General features: G+C 39.4%; 1 protein-coding gene across 1 annotated transcript in view; it reads left to right on the forward strand.

Moving 5' to 3' along the window:
- LOC149218893 (Nuclear transport factor 2 (NTF2) family protein) overlaps window positions 1-17,543 on the forward strand; it is a 352,149-nt gene that overhangs the window by 214,305 nt on the left and 120,301 nt on the right. The window contains exons 3-4 of the mRNA XM_089382500.1: window positions 3,994-4,077; window positions 4,219-4,258. Coding sequence (XP_089238626.1) covers window positions 3,994-4,077; window positions 4,219-4,258 — 124 coding nt within the window. The remainder of the gene's footprint in view (window positions 1-3,993; window positions 4,078-4,218; window positions 4,259-17,543) is intronic.

Consider the following 17,543-nt stretch of genomic DNA (forward strand, 5'->3'; position numbering starts at 1 on the left):
TCATCGCCCATTTCAATACGCATCTGGAGGTCCTTCTCCTCCAGGCTACTGAAAAACTCCTTGCACTTTGTCATATGGAACGAGGCACCGAAATCAAGGTACCACACACTCCCCACAATAGTGCTAGCCATGCATGTTATTAGGGTGAAGTATAATTCGAATTGTGAAGCCTTCACCTCCTACTCCTCCTGAAGGATTCTTAGTAGACTTCTTGTGTAGACATTTTGTTGCATAGTGCCCGTATTCGTGGTAGTGGAAGCATTTTATCTTGCTCAAGTCTTTCTTCTTGCCATTATTTTGGCTGGATTCAGGTTTTCTCTGGGTCTTCTTCCCTTTGCCCTTCTTCCCTTTCCAACCAAGGCAAAATTCTCTTCATCCTCAACTTTGGATGATGTTCCATCTCTGTTATTTCTCCTGAACTCTTCTTGAACCAAATCGGACCACAACCTTTCCCAATTCGGTAATTTTTCCCTTCCATTCACAAAGTCCTGGTAGTTGTGCCAGGATTTTGGAAGGCCTAAAAGAGCTAGGCTCACCAGGTCATCTTCAGCAACGTTCACCCCAACCCCTCCAAGCTCATATCGAACTTGTGTAAACCTGGAGAGATATTGTGGAATAGTATCATTCTTTTGCATTCTTATGTTTCGAAGTTTGTCTTTCAGGGCCAATTTTCTATGGTCATTGTTATTTTCGAATAGCTTAGTCAGTGTCTTCCACATAGCAAATGGTGTCTCTTTGCCATGGAGATTTGAGACCACATGGTCTCTCACACCTTCCAAAAGAATTCTCCTGGCCTTTGCAACATCCTTCTTCCATTAGGCTAATTGTTGTGCATCAGACTGCTGGGGTTTTGCAATGTCAGTTTTAACATATTCTAACACACCATTGTCATCGAGCACTGCTTCCATTCGATCCTTCCAGACTATGAAATTCGAGCTACCCTCCAGGGCATACTCCAATCTCAGTCCATTGAAAGAAATTCTCTCGATCCTGAAGAAAAACTACTACACTGAAGTTGCCAAATCAAAATTCCTGAGAGACAAGTTCAAAATATTGGTTCTAATGTGATTTTAGGGCTCTGATACCATGTAGAAATTTGATAGAAATTGCAATTGCTCAAGATTTCAAACTGAAAAATAAGAGACACAATTCTACTCTACTAATTTGCAGAATGAAAACCAAAATTTAAAACAACATGCATAGACATGCAAGAGGAAAAATCACAAATACACAATGTTTTCTAAGGGAACCCAACTAGGAAAAATCCCTCGAGCCTCTTTGCATTAATCAGTTGAATAGAGAAACTATTACAATTGCTAGCTCCAACTCTAAGCTCAACCTGCAAAAGAATAACTATTCTCTCTGCTCAATGACAAACTTTGGCCAACACTTAGCCAATTATTTTCTCACCGAGCCTTCTATTTCCTTGCGCAAATCCTAAGGAAATTAGCCCCTAAAAAATAGGAATTTCCTCTAAATTGATTGCACAATTCCAAGGATTGATATTCTGACTCATGCAACACCTATACACTTAAAACTAGTCTACAACTGATGTTATACTGCCTTGTCATCTCCACTCTAGCTGAGGAACTCGAATTCCTTGCATGCACTAGCTATTTTGGGCTAATTGATTAGTTGTCCTACTGCACAGCTAACCTTCAATTGACTCTATCAATAGTTAGAGGTCAGTTAACTAAATACAACTGAAAATAACTGCACGAGATTACTAAAATTTAGCAATCACACATGCATAACTGAACTCCAAGCCCTCTAACTCGAATTCACTGAACTAAGTGACAAGAGCCATGTCACACTAGTTAACTGCCTCCAAATTGTCCTGCTGATGCGGAAATTTTGATTTACTCGATTTGACTGAGGCTAAAGTCGAATTGAGCCTTTCTTGCTACATTTTTTTCAACACCCAGTAGCATCGATTTTTTATATATCAAATGAGGAGCTAAAAGTTGAATTTATAGAGAAAATGGGAGTAGATCCCAATGCTAGAACTCATCTCCAAGTGCCAAGTAGTTGATCCAAGGCCAAACGTCTTGATCCCAAGGAGAAACATCTAGATCCCATGGAGAAAATCGCAACCCTCTTGATGCCCTGCGCAAATCCTTAAGGAAGATAGTCATTTGTACTTGGAAGTAGCTGGGTGGAGTGGCAATTAAATGTTGGAGTGGTGGAGACCCTTTTCAAACTCATCCTTGACCAAAACTTAATCGAAATCCCTGTCAGATCTTGGAACTCTAATTGTCTTCCTTGAAAAATGTGAATTTTTGGACCATTCGTTGTGGCTGGAACCATCGAAATTTTCTTTTGGTTATCTTCCTTCATGAATGGGATCCACAAAAACTTTTTGGCTTGACTTTTAATTTTTGTGAATTTCCACCTCATTTTTGAGTATTTTCCACTCGGAGAGAATTTTTATTTTCTCGTAATTATTATTTTATGGCTAAATTATTTGCTAGCTTTTGCCAAAACTTAGAAAAAGTGGGTCATGAGGGGTGAATAATCACTTTTTGACCCTCAAAGTGTGTTTTAGTAGAAAGTTGAGGTGTAGAGGTCTAATTTTGAGTACTCATACCCCCTACAACTTCTCTAGACAACACTTATTACATTTTATATCAAAAATTTATTAAAAATCCTGTCCTGTGGGAAATTTTTAACAATTAAAAATTGACACCTAGACCTAACCAAATTCCGCGAGACTTTAGAGATGATCTAGTATGGTAATATACATTGACTCTAGACAGTACGACTCACCTAAGACTCTACCATCAAGCTGCACTCCAGCTTTGGGGTATATTTGGGAGAAAAACTCAACTAATTATTCAGTGTTAAAAAACACAAATAATTAGCTAAGGAAAAAACTCTCTAGAGTGAACTCACTTTCTAGTAAATTCCTAAGCTACCTAGGCCTATTACATGACTCTGTTTCATCATACTAGCATCATTTTTACAAAGTCCCCGCAGGGCTGTGGAATCTGAAGAACAAAATGATGAGAAAAAGAAGGGGATTAAAAGCTTTGATGAAGTCTGGAAATCTGACTGATTTGATGGTGCTGGAATGCTCTAAAGTGTACTTTGATTATGGAGTCTTAGACAAATCTTCAAATGCAACTTTAGTGGTCAACAAGAGCTATTATATATTATTTCACATGTTATAACTATGATTTTTTTTCACCCAAAAATAGTGAAATTATTGTACTAAATCAAGCAGAGGACATAATAAGGTGTGTTGTGGAGCTTTGCATCCATTCAGTACATATGAAAAGAGGGTAAGCATCTTTGAGTAAGCCCCGTATCAGCTGATATGAAATATTTCCTAATAGGATGGACCTTTGCATAAATCGCTGTTGCTATGTTCTACATAAAACCAATGGACAATTCTTTTAAAAAAATGGCTTTGGCATAGCCTCATCAGAAGACTCCCTTCATCTTACTAGAAAATATGAAGGTTATCCCTGTAAGAAAGAGCACAAACCTGAAGCTCAGTGTTACCTTCTTACAAAACCATGGGTCACAGAAAGGGCTGCTCTCCATTGAACATGTCTCTAAAAGATGTCCTGGAACATTCACTCGGTCTTGTTGCACAATTGCTTTACAAATTTGTACTCCCAAAAAACCAATATGGTATAGTTGTGATTCATCGAACTTATCACTAGATTATTTGTATATGTTTGTGGATTAGCCTGCTACAAGAGAATGTTGAGTAAAATACTTATCAAAAGTTCTCTATAGGCCTATATTTGAGTAGACAATTTTAGTATTTAAGTTATTTCTTAACATAAAAGGAAGAAGATGCCGGAATTCTAACATAGAATGAGTACATACATTTGTGAAACCGTAAAATCATTGTTCTGATTGGAAGATTCAATTTGTTAAGTATGCCTAATTTATGAAGTTGTAGAGGAGTGTTGTAGATGAGTGCCAAAATAGAGAAATATAAGTTGCATGATCTTAATTGTATTACCTGTTTATGGATGGCAGTTATGGCTGCTCTGCAACAGCACGTGACTTCGAGATTTATGCGCCCAATGCAACCTTTGAAGACCCCCTTATGCGTGCTCATGGGTAATTCTCTTTCTGTTGTGCATAAATTGTTTAGTGATCTTAAGTTCTGTGTTTGACTGGGTTGACATCAAGAGGAATCATCCACATTATTGACTGTGTACTGAACTCTATTATGGTTTTGCACATATGCTGGCTGTAAAGGGTGAAGCAGATAAAATCATCCTTCTATTCGCTTCCAAAGGTGCTACTTGACCATTCCCATATTTGCTTTTGATGTGATTTTCAAGATTGCATTCAATGCTGTTTGAAGCTTTTTAAGTAAATTCTCAGAACCAACAATTATGAATTTGATCAGCTTTAATCAATTACCTAGAACTCTTTTCTCATGTCTTTATGTATGCAAATATTGTCTGATTTCATTAAATTATTGATTGTGATGTGAGAGTTTAAATGTCTGAGATAAGATAAGAGAATGCTATTTATGTTCAACATATGACCAGAAATAGGTCAATTTGACTGCTAAGTACAATAGTATTAATATATTGTGGGAGGGAAAAGCTCACTCTCATAAAAACCAAAAGAAAATCTAATCTAAATTCTAATAGCTAGTGAGAATGTGCTGCTGGGAAATGTGGAGTGTTGCGCGGACTGCTAAGGGCCAAAAGCCAAAACCACCCTGGAGGGATGCTTCAAAGGAGATATAGGGGAAGAAGCCTTAGAGTCCTCTAGATCTGTAACTGAAGGACTAGAAGGAGACATTGCATTGCATGTCATCCTTCTCGATATAAATATAACTGCCACAATCTGAGATTGAAGATAAAAAGCTCATGATAGAAGATCATCCAGAAGAGCTACTGGTCCATGACTCCATTGTGTCTCTCAAACCAAAAGCAAATCTAATCTAAATTCTAATAGCTAGTAAGAACGTGCTGTTAGGAAATGTGGAGTGTTGCATGGACTGCTAAGGGCCAAAACCCAAAACCTCCCTGGAGGGATGCTTCAAAGGAGATTTAGGGGAAGAAGCCTTAGAGTCCTCTAGATCTGTAACTGAAGGAATATGTTATGTATAAAATTATTCTAACTTAATTAACTTTGTTTTTAGATTAAGGGGCACAATCAAAGATCATGTCCCTCATGTAATGGCTCTTGGGCTATATTTAAGCCCGAGTCCTCATTCTTTGTAATCATCCTTCAATTTACTAATAAAATATGTGTATAATTGTTATTTACTGAGTCTGTCGACTCCATTTGGTATCAGAGCCTCTGATCCTCTCGCCTGTTATCGATTCAACCACACCTCTTGCTGCGCTGATCCATTCTCCTTCAATCCTCTGCTCTTCACATTTTCTTACCTCTCCAGCGTCAACCCTCTCCTATCCTTGTTCCACATTGTCGATTTTTTTCCTCACTGTTCCATTGTCGCTCATTTGTCGTGTTCCCCGCTTCTCGTCCCTGACATCTTATTTCCGACCGCGCATTATCATCTTGTCGTCTAACCATCGTAACCTCAGTCACGACTTCTTCAACCATCAAATCCTGTCGCTCAATTCCTTGTCCGCCGCCCTACACCTCACTGTCTTCTCGCCGTCTTCCATTCCAGCCGTCTGGTCTTCCATACCTGTCTCCAATCACTGCTACCCATTCCCTCGCTTCCCTCGTCTCCCTATCGAGTCACTGTTCGCCTGACAAATTGTTTGTTCTGCACTCCCCGACCATCCGACATTTCTTCTAGCGTTGCGGTTAGCAAGCCGACACCCTTAGATTTAATTAAAAATGACTTATCGATTTATTATATTGCGTCCCTTGCCACAATGTTTGATTTCATAAACTATAGTTGAATTATATATATGTATATATATATATATATATATTCTTTTTAATTAATAAATATAAATTATAATTGTACTATATAATTACAATTATATAAATTTATAAAAAAATATTATTTAGAACTAAAAAAAATTAGGGACAAGTTGTGAAAAAAGGTTAAGCTGAATAAATATACACCACCACATACCCGATCAATGTCTTCATCAATGTTGATGGACGATTTTAATAAAAGATTGATAGAACTAGAGACTAAGATGACCAGACACGGCAAAAAAATCGAGGAGCTCCAAGATACAACAAAGAGAATAGAAAGTCAGCTCGAACCTAACCATAACGAATTTGAAAAAGATCATGCAATTCTTTCAAATAAGGTGGATCTAAATCATAATCAAGCAATGGTGATGTTGACCTATATTTGTGACAAGTTGAAGATTACACCCGATCAAATACCCCAAGATAATATCAATATCAAACCGTATCAATATCCCCATCATCAAAAAAAAAAATCGAGCGATTAGTCCAGGATCTTTTAAAGTGTGGTATTATCACAAAAAGTAGAAGCCCTTATGTTGCTCCAGTTGTATTAGTTCGAAAAAAAGATGGATCATTTAGACTATGCGTAGACTACTGAGGGCTAAACAAGATAACGATTAAGAACAAATTTCCAATTTCGTTTATCGATGAAATGTTGGATGAACTACATGGAGATAAATACTTTTCGAAATTAGATTTGAGATCAAGATACTACCAGATCAAAATAAGGCTAGAGGACATATCGAAGACTGCTTTTAGAACCCACGAAGGTCATTATGAATTTAAGGTAATGCCCTTCGGATTAACTAATGCTCCAACAACCTTCCAAGCCACCATGAATGAGGTATTTCGTCCATATCTAAGGAAGTTTGTGTTAGTATTCTTTGACGATATTCTAATCTATAGTAATGCATGGAAAGAGCATCTAAAACATATGGAGGAAGTTCTCACCATATTAGAAGAACATCAGTTCTATGCAAAGATGTCCAAGTGTACCTTCGGAAAACAAGAAGTAGAGTACCTCAGACACATAATATCCAGGGAAGGAGTAAAAGTAGATCCTAATAAGATCAAGGCTATAAAAGAATGGCCTACACCAATTAACATCTCCAAGTTAAGAGGGTTCTTAGGGTTGACTGCGTACTATCGATGGTTTATTAAAAATTATGCCCATGTAATCGCACCTTTAACGAATCTTCTAAAGAAGAACTCATTTCGATGGGGTGATGAAGCAGAAAAGTGTTTTAAAGACTTGAAGAAAATTATGTCTAATACACTTATATTGGCAACTCCATATTTTTCAAAGTCGTTTGTAATTGAATGTGACGCTTCAGGATTTGGCATAGGAGCAATATTAATGCAAGAGGGTCACCCAATCGCATTTGAAAGAAGGAAGCTCAACAAGCAAGAGCATTTCAAGTCTACATCCAACAAGGAAATTCTTGCCATTATGTATGCCTTGGCCAAGTGGAGACAATACCTTTTGGGAAGTAAGTTCTCCATACGAACAGACCCTAATAGTCTCGAGTACCTCCTCCAACAAAAAATACTCTCTGAAGAACAACAAAAGTGGATTGAAAAAATTGTTGTGTTTGACATGGAGATATTATATAAAAGGGGAAAGGACAATGTAGTGGCAGATGCTCTCTCTAGAAAAGATGAAGGAACATCCTTGTTTGTAGTCTTAGCTATAATCCCAAAATGGCTTAATGAAATCCGAAGTGAGTATGCAAAAGATCCAAAAATAATTGCTATAATTAATAACTCTCCTCAAAATTCAAAATTTGAATGGAAAAACGATATTTTGTAGTACAAGGGAAGGATTTATGTAAGTCCGAATTCCAAATTTAAAGTCAAGATTCTCAAAGAGTCCCATGATTCACTGTTAGTCGGACATGTAGGTTTCTTTAAAACCTACTATAATGCATGTCAATCGTTCTGCTGGAAGGGTATGAATAATGATATTCAAAAATATGTAGCAGAATGTGATCGATGTTAGCGAAGTAAAAGTGAGAACATTATAACCCCGGGTTTGCTCCACCCCTTAAATATGCCAAACCAAAAGTGGGAAGAAATATCTATGGATTTTATTGAAGGATTACCCATGTAAAACAGGAAAGATAAAATTCTTGTAGTAGTAGACAGACTCACAAAGTATGCACACTTCATAGGAATGAAGAAATCAGATTTAGCAAAAGAGATTGTTGAGATATTTTGCAAGAATATCTACAAATTACATGGATTTCCTAAAGTCATTGTTAGTGATAGAGATCCAAAGTTTAAAGGGAATTTTTAGAAGGAGCTTTTCAAACATATTGGAACATACCTCGACATGAGTCCTGAATATCATCCTCAAACAAACAATCAAACAAAAGTTGTCAATAAGTGCTTAGAAGCTTATCTTCGTTGTTTTGCAGCAAACAAACAAAATAAGTGGGCTCAGTGGTTACATCTCGCTGAATGGTGGTACAATTCAACTTATCACACTTCTGCAAAGATGACCCCATTTCAAGCTGTGTACAGATATGAACCTCCTAAATGGAAGGACTTGGCCATTTCCGAGACAAAAGTTCCAGCAGTTAAGGAGCAGTTAGAAGAAACCCAAAAAGTCTTTCAAACATTAAAAGAAAATCTAAGTATTGCAAGAAATCGCATGAAGCAATAGGCCGACCGACACAGAACAAAGAGAGAATTTGAAGTTGGAGAATGGGTATTTGTTAAACTTCAGCCTTACAAGCAATTATCCCTAAAGCAAAAAGGAAAAAACAAATTGGCACCAAAGTTTTATGGACCATATCAGATTAACAAAAAGATCAGCCAAGTAGCATACAACTTAAGCCTTTTGGATAATAGTCGAGTTCACAATGTTTTCCATGTATCTTGTCTTAAAAAGGAAGTGGGCAAACACCAATCAGCATAGACAATGCTTCTGATATTAGATGATGAAGGCAAGTTCATCTTAGAACCAAAATGAATTGTTACCACCAGGGAAAGGAAGTTGCGATCTCGAGTAATTAAAGAATACCTGATCAAGTGGAAGAACTTACTAGAAGAAGAAGCTTCTTGGGAGATAGAAGCATTTCATCAACAACACCCATTGTTATGCATGCTTTGAGGAAAAAGCATTCTTTTGAGAGGGAGGCAATGTTATGTATAAAATTATTCTAACTTAATTAACTTTTTAGACTCTGGGGAACGATCAAAGATCACATCCCTCATGTAATGGCCCTTGGGCTATATTGAAGCCTGAGCCCTCATTCTTTGTAATCATCCTTCAATTTATTAATAAAATATATGTGTATAACTGTTATTTACTGAGTCTATCGACTCCAAAATAGGAGGAGACATTGCATTGCATGTCATCCTTCTTTATGTAAGTATCAATACCACAATTTGAGGTTGAAGATAAAAAGCTCATGATAGAAGATCATCCAGAAGAGATGGAAGAATAGCTGGTCTATGACTCCATTGTGTGTCTCTCCACCTCATGCAAGGAAGGGGGGGGGGGGGTTGTCGTCGTCGTCTATAAGTGGGATCTGCGTGCTGGGAAGTCAAGCCTAATCCTAGGATCTTATTTGGAAAACTCCTACCAATCTTGTTGAAGTTGAGTAGAAGGCCCCTTGGCTTCTCATGGATTTGGAACTTGTTAGCATAGTGCTACTATTAACTTGCACATCAATTCCCTTGTCTTGGGATTGTTACCCACTAAAAGTGGATAACCCATAGGAGAAAAATTTTCTCCTCATTTGACATCCACCCAACCACCAGCCCAAGATGGCTTACAGATAGCTTTACATCAGATCTCTCCATGTATGCTCCGGTTAGTGCTCTCTCCCATCTCACATGCTTCTTAAAGGAAGTTGGGTCATCGATTAGAAGGTACATTAACCATTCTTAACCATATGCTTTCATTTAATGTTTTGGGTATACTAATATGGATCACAAGCCAAGATGGAAGATTGACTGCTCTTGATTGTACCTTTGTTCCCATGCTTCACCTGAAAGGTTATCTTTGTAGAAATTCTCACTGTAGATTAAACTGATTATGCAATGTGCTAAAGCAAAATACTTAATTTACTTCTATAATCAAACCTGCGGAAGCTTAATTGATTTTGAGCAAGATCAAACGGAACACATATAACATAGAAGAAGATTTAATCACACATGAAACACAGAAGAATAATCTGGGGAAAGCCTCAGCTAAAAACCCCACTATCTATATTATCATACAAGTGGAAATATCTCAGGATTACACAAAGCTTTAGCTCTCAAGCTATCCAATTATCAGTACAATCCCTCACGGCTGCTCATAGAAAGAATAGACAACACATATGCCTTCCTTTAGTCCTCCAAGCCTCCTATTTCCTTGCACAGTTTCTCCTAGGTCCTCTAGCTGCTACTTGTGTGATTCTCATCTCACACACAACACTGACCTCTGTAGTAACTGCGCAATCCTGATGGAATGAATTCCTTCTGCATGCAAGAGATTTTCTTATAGGAAAATCCTAGCAACTGATAATACAAAGTCCCTTCCTTTAATCTCAACTGGGTCTCTGACTGAATTGACATGCATGAGTTATTTATGAGAGAATATTCAGTTATCTGGAGAACACTAGTTATAGCAATGCTATTTATAGCATTTCTATTTTTAGCATTTTTTGTTGCTATTTTCAACACTCCCTCTAAACAAGAAAGGCATTCAACTCGAACCTGATCCTGAACCTTTGGAATGTTTTGAATGCAACACTTCTCTCAAGTGTTGTTGCTGCAACAACTCCAGAAACAAAAAAATATACAACCTGAATTAGCATGATGCATCTGTCATCAAGGTCTCTGACTTCTATTGCCTTTGTCGACTGAAAACTCTGCACCTCTGTGTTCTTCAGTATCTGACTGCTCTAGCCTTTATCACTTTGATCTCTGACTGTGTCAATCCCACTGATTCCTCTCGTTGCATCCGTGTTGCTGCTGGTTCTATCTCCCATCACTGCATCCGCACTACACCTCCTCTCATCATGTTGCATCGTGCTGCCCAATGCTGCACTACAACTCAGTTACTGAGAAGTAAGTAACTGATCTCCCAACTAACCTCCCTGTTGGTCTAGAAACGCCCTCTGATGCTGAAACTCCCTCTGCTGCTCCATCTGCATCTGTCTCTACCCACTCAGCCAGTCCTGCTACTCCTCGTCGGGGCTCTTGTAGCAAGGTCTAATCAAAGAGGTTGGGTACCTCAAGGATCCTACCCCTATTTTAGCCTTCTTGGGACTATCTCTTCACATCGCCTCACCTCACACCTGGAGGTATGGCTGCATGTGATCCCTCTGCCCACTTGGCTCAAAATTTCCCCCTACTGGAGATCTCCGCATGAGTGGATGCCGCCACTCGATTTCCTCTCAGTTTCTCCAGTTGTGGCTGCTCCACAACCTCTTGAAATTGCTTCACCAATTGTGGCTCCTCCACAATTGTCTGAGACTTCTTCTAAGGCTGCATGTTGAGAGGTAATGTACTCTCCCTCTCAACTACCAAGTCTCCAACATTTTCCTTGCTCCTCAAGGCCTTGCATGCATCTTGAACGTCAAGAGCATACAGGTTCTTGACTCGTGAACCAATCTGCTTCACCTGTCTCGTGGTGATGTGTCTGAGGAAAACCTTTTCCTTAGTGAAGACAACATTGTAGCCTTTGTCCTCCAACATCGCGATCGATACCAAGTTCTTCTTCAGTCCTGACACATACTTCACATCTGTCAAGGTAATGAGAGCTCCATGCTCCCTCTGAAAAGCAACCGTGCCCACTCCTGAAACACTATACTTTTAATCATTACCCATCTCTATGTGCATCTGGAGGTCTTTCTCCTCCGAGGTACTGAACAAACTCTTACCGCCGGTCATGTAGAATGAGGTCCACTGTCAAGAAACCAACCACAACCCATCATCGATGAAACCATGCGTGCAATGAGGGTAAAATCCAATTCGAACTGAGAGGTCAATGCCTCACCTTTAGATCCTTACAAGGATCCCTTCTTGGATTTCTTCAATGGACAATTAGTTGCATAATGGCCCACCTCATGACGATTAAAGCATCTCACTTTAGATTTGTCAATCTTCTTCCCACCATGGGAAGAACTCGATTTGGAATGAGAATCCTTCTCTTTCCCTTTCCTTGCCTTAATGGCTAAGGCTAGATTTTCTTCGTCATCATGCTTAGATGAAGAACCATCTCTGGTGCTTCTCTTTATCTCCTCCTGCATCAGATCCGACCACAGTTGTTCCCAATCTGGCAGTTTCTTTCTTCCATTCACTAAGTCTTGATGCTATGCCAGCTCTTAGGAAGAACAAGGAGAGCAAGACTCACCATGTCATCATCAGCTGTCATGATTCCTACACTTCCAAGCTCATCTCTATAGGTGGTGAGCTTGTTCAAATATGTAGAGATCGTGTCGCCCTTTTCACACTTGATTTTCTGAAGCTTGTCTTTCAGCGCCAGCTTCCTTTGGTCGCTGTTGTTCTGATATAGATCTTTCAATGTCTTCCACATTGAAAACAGAGTCTTCTTCCCATGGAGACTCGAGGCAATATGGTCTCGAACTCCCTCAAGAAGAATCCTCCTTGCTCTCGCCACACATTTCTTCCATTCCGCCAATTCTTGGGCATTAGCTGTTGCTGGCTTGGGGACTTCTTGATCAATGAAGTCCTTCAACCCGTTGTCCTCTAATCTCGCTTCCATGCGATCCTTCCAGGCTATGTAATTCGAGTTGCCATCTAGGGCATACTCGAGTTCAAGCCATCGAACGCCATTGGTGAACTTTGAGATGTGATAAGAAATCGATTCTGTACCTACAATCAAGAACTTCAAACTTCAAACTTCTCCCTTCTTTGTATACTATTCTCCGCTTTGATCACCTTTGCTCCCATACCATGTAGAAATTCTCGCTGTAGATTAAACTGATTATGCAATGTACTAGAGCAAAATACTTAATCTACTTCTACAATCAAACTTGCGGAAGCTTAATCGATTTTGAACAAGATCAAACAGAACACATATAACAGAGCAGAATATTCAATCACACATGAAACACAGAAGAACACTCTGGGGAAAGCCTCAGCTAAAAACCCCGCTATCTGTATTATCGTACAAGTGGAAATATCTCAGGATTACACAAAGCTTTAGCTCTCAAGTTATCCAACTATTAATACAATCCCTCACTACTGCTCATAGATAGAATAGACAACAGATATGCCTTCCTTTAGTCCTCCAAGACTCCTATTTCCTTGCGCAGTTTCTCCTGGGTCCTCCAGCTGCTACTTGTGTGAATCTCACCTCACACACAACATTGACCTCTGTAGTAACTGTGCAATCCTGAAGGAATGAATTCCTTCTAAATGCAAGAGATTTTCTTATAGGTAAATCCTAGCAACTGATAGTACATTGTCCCTTCCTTTAATTTCAACTAGGTCTCTGACCGAATTGACATGCATGAGTTATTTATGAGAGAATATTCAGTTATCTGGAGAACACTAGTTGCATGCATGCATGCATTAACTGACTGAACTCACAATTAGTTCCACAAACTGTTTGGAACTAATTTAACTGGACTTAACTCAGTTAACTGAGTTAACTAATTACGACTCATCCTTATCACCTTAATTAAGGGATAACTTCCTCAATCAAAGGGATAATTGTTGCATGTCTTCACAAAGACTTCATGTTTGATTTTCTCCAACTAATTAACTTACGATGAATTAATTAATTATTTTTCAAATAGCTGGTGAGACTAAATTCGAATTTTAATTCTCAATTTAATTCAGGGATTAAATAAAATTGGAATCTATCCTGAAATGCTATCTATAACAATGCTATTTTTAGCATTTTTATTTTTTGCATTCCTTGTTGCTATTTTCAACATTGGTACCTGAAATGCTATCTATAGCAATGCTATTTATAGTATTTCTATTTTTAGCATTTCTTGTTGCTATTTTCAACACTCCCGCTCAACAAGAAAGACATTCAACTCGAACCCGATCCTGAACCTTTGGAATGTTTTGCATGCAACACTTCTCTCAAGTGTTGTTGCTGCAACAACTCCAGAAACAAAAAAATATACAACCTGAATCAGTATGATGCATCTATCATCAAAGTCTCTGACTGCTATTGCCTCTGTCGACTGAAAACTTTGCACCTTTGTGCTTTTCAGTATCTGACTGCTCTAGCCTCTGTCACTTTGATCTATTACTGCATCAATACCACCGATTCCTCCCGCTGCATCCGTGCTGCTGCTGGTACTATCTCCCAGCACTGCATCCGCACTGCACCTCCTCTCATCATGTTGCATCGTGCTGCCCAATGCTGCATTGCAACTCAGATATTGAGAAGTAAGTAACTAATCTCCCAACTGACCTCCCTGTTGGGCTAAAAACACCCTCTGATGCTGAAGCTCCCTCTACCGCTCCATCTGCATCTGTTTCTACCCACTCAGCAGTCCTGCTACTCCTCGTCGGGGCTTCCTTAGTAAGGTCTAATCAAGGAGGCTGGGTACCTCAAGGATCCTGCCCCTATTTCAGCGTTCTTGGAACTATCTCTTCACATTGCCCCACTTCACACCTGGAGGTATGGCTGCATGTGATCCCTCTGCGCACTTGGATCGAAATTCCCCCCTACTGGAGGTCTCTACATGAGTGGATGCCTCCACTCGATCTCCTCTTAGTTTCTCCAGTTGTGGTTGCTCCACAACTTCCTGAAACTGCTTCACCAATTGTGGCTCCTCCACAAGTGTCTGAGACTTCTTCTGAAGTTGCATGTTGAGAGGTAATGTACTCTCCCTCTCAACCACCAAGTCTCCAACATTTGCCTTGTTCCTCAAGGCCTTGCATGCATCTTGAACCTCAAGAGCATACAGGTTCTTGACTCGTGAACCAATCTGCTTCACCTGTCTTGTGGTGATGTGTCTAAGGAAAACCTTTCCCTTACTGAAGACAACATCATAGCCTTTGTCCTCCAACATCGCGATCGATACCAAGTTCTTCTTCAGTCCTAGCACATACTTCACATCTCTCAAGGTAATGAGAGCTCCATGCTCCCTCTGAAAAACAACCGTGCCCACTCCTGAAACACTATACTTTTCATCATTACCCATCTCTATGCGCATCTGGAGGTCTTTCTCCTCCGAGGTACAGAACAAATCTTATCGCCAGTCATGTTTAATGAGGCTCCACTATCAAGAAACCAACCACAACCCATCATCGATGAAACCATGCATGCAATGAGGGTAAAATCCAATTCGAACCGAGAGGCCAATGCCTCACCTTCAGATCCTTCCGAGGATCCCTTCTTGGATTTCTTCAATGGACAATTAGTTGCATAATGGCCCAGCTCATGACAATTAAAGCATATCACTTTAGATTTGTCAATCTTCTTCCCACCATGGGAAGAACTCGATTTGGAATGAGAATCCTTCTCATTCCCTTTCCTTGCCTTACTGGCTAAGGCTAGATTTTCTTCATCATCATGCTTAGATGAAGAACCATCTTTGGTGCTTCTCCCGATCTCTTCCTGCATCGATCCGACCACAGTTGTTCCCAATTTGGCAGTTTCTCTCTTCCATTCACTGAATCTTGGTAGCTATGCTAGCTCTTAGGAAGACTGAGGAGAGTAAGACTCACCATGTCATCATCAGCTGTCGTGATTCCTACACTTCCAAGCTCATCTGTGCAGGTGGTGAGCTTGTTCATATATGTAGAGATCGTGTCGCCCTTTTCACACTTGATTTTCCGAAGCTTGTCTTTCAGCACCAACTTCCTCTGGTCGCTGCTGTTCTGATATAGATCCTTCAATGTCTTCCACATTGAAAACAGAGTCTCCTTCCCATGGAGACTCGAGACAATATGGTCTCGAACTCCCTCCAGAAGAATCCTCCTCGCTCTTGCCACACATTTCTTCCATTCCGCCAATTCTTGGGCATTAGCTGTTGCTGGCTTGGGGACTTCTTGATCAATGAAGTCCTTCAACCTGTTGTCCTCTAATACCGCTTCCATGCGATCCTTCCAGGCTATGTAATTCAAGCTGCCATCCAGGGCATACTCGAGTCTTAAGCCATTGAATGCCATTGGTGAACTTTGAGATGTGATAAGAAATCGATTTTGTACCTACAATCAAGAACTTCGAACTTCTTTGTATACTGTTCTCCGCTTTGATCACCTTTGCTCTGATACCATGTAGAAATTCTCACTATAGATTAAACTGATTATTCAATGTACTAAAGCAAAATACTTAATCTACTTTTACAATGAAACTTGCAGAAGCTTAATCAATTTTGAGCAAGATCAATCAGAACACATATAACAGAGAAGAAGATTCATTCACACATGAAACACAGAAGAATACTCTTGGGAAAGCCTCAGCTAAAAACCCCACTATCTGTATTATCATACAAGTGGAAATATCTTAGGATTACGCAAAGCTTTAGCTCTCAAGCTATCCAGCAATCAGTACAATCCCTCACTGCTGCTCATAGACAGAATAGACAACACATATGCCTTCCTTCGGTCCTCCAAGCCTCCTATTTCCTTGCGCAGTTTCTCCTGGGTCCTTCAGCTGCTACCTGTGTGATTCTCACCTCACACACAACACTGACCTCTGTTGTAACTGCGCAATCCTGAAGGAATGAATTCCTTCCGCATGCAAGAGATTTTCTTATAGGAAAATCCTAGCAACTGATAGTACATTGTCCCTTCCTTTAATCTCAATTGGGTCTTTGACTGAACTGACATGCATGAGTTATTTATGAGAGAATATACGGTTATCTGGAGAACACTAGTTGCATGCATGCATGCATCAACTGACTGAACTCACAATTAGTTCCACAAACTGTTTGGAAATAATTTAACTGGACTTAACTCAGTTCACTGAGCTAACTAATTACAACTCAAATACAACTCATCCTTATTACCTTAATTAAGGGATAACTTCCTCAATCAAAGGGATAACTGCTGCATGTCTTCACAAAGATTTCATGTTTGATTTTCTCCAACTAATTAACTCAATATGAATTAGTTAATTATTTTTCAAACAACTGGTGAGACTAAATTCGAATTTTACTTCTCAATTTTAATTCAGGGACTAATTAAAATTGGAATCTATCCTGAAATGCTATCTATAGCAATGCTATTTTTAGTATTTTTATTTTTGCATTCCTTGTTGCTATTTTCAACAATGGTACCTGAAATGCTATATATAGCAATATATTTATAGCATTTCTATTTTTAGCATTTCTTGTTGCTATTTTCAACACTCCCTCTCAACAAGAAAGGCATTCAACTTGAACCCGATCTTGAACCTTTGAAATGTTCTGCATGCAACACTTCTCTCAAGTGTTGTTGTTGCAGCAACTCCAGAAACAAAAAAATATACAACCTGAATCAGTATGATGCATCTGTCATCAAAGTCTCTGACTACTATTGCCTCTATCGACTGAAAACTCTGCACCTCTGTGCTCTTCAGTATCTGACTGCTTTAGCCTCTATCACTTTGATCTCTGACTGCATCAATCCCACTGATTCCTCCCGCTGCATCCGTGCTGCTGCTAGTTCTATCTCCCAACACTGCATCCGCACTGCACCTCCTCTCATCATGTTGCATCGTGCTGCCCAATGCTGCACTGCAACTCAGT

The sequence above is a fragment of the Pinus tabuliformis genome, chromosome Q, assembly GCF_031772625.1.
Source record: "Pinus tabuliformis cultivar Carrire ecotype Pingquan chromosome Q, CPIR1, whole genome shotgun sequence".
Taxonomy (NCBI): domain Eukaryota; kingdom Viridiplantae; phylum Streptophyta; class Pinopsida; order Pinales; family Pinaceae; genus Pinus; species Pinus tabuliformis.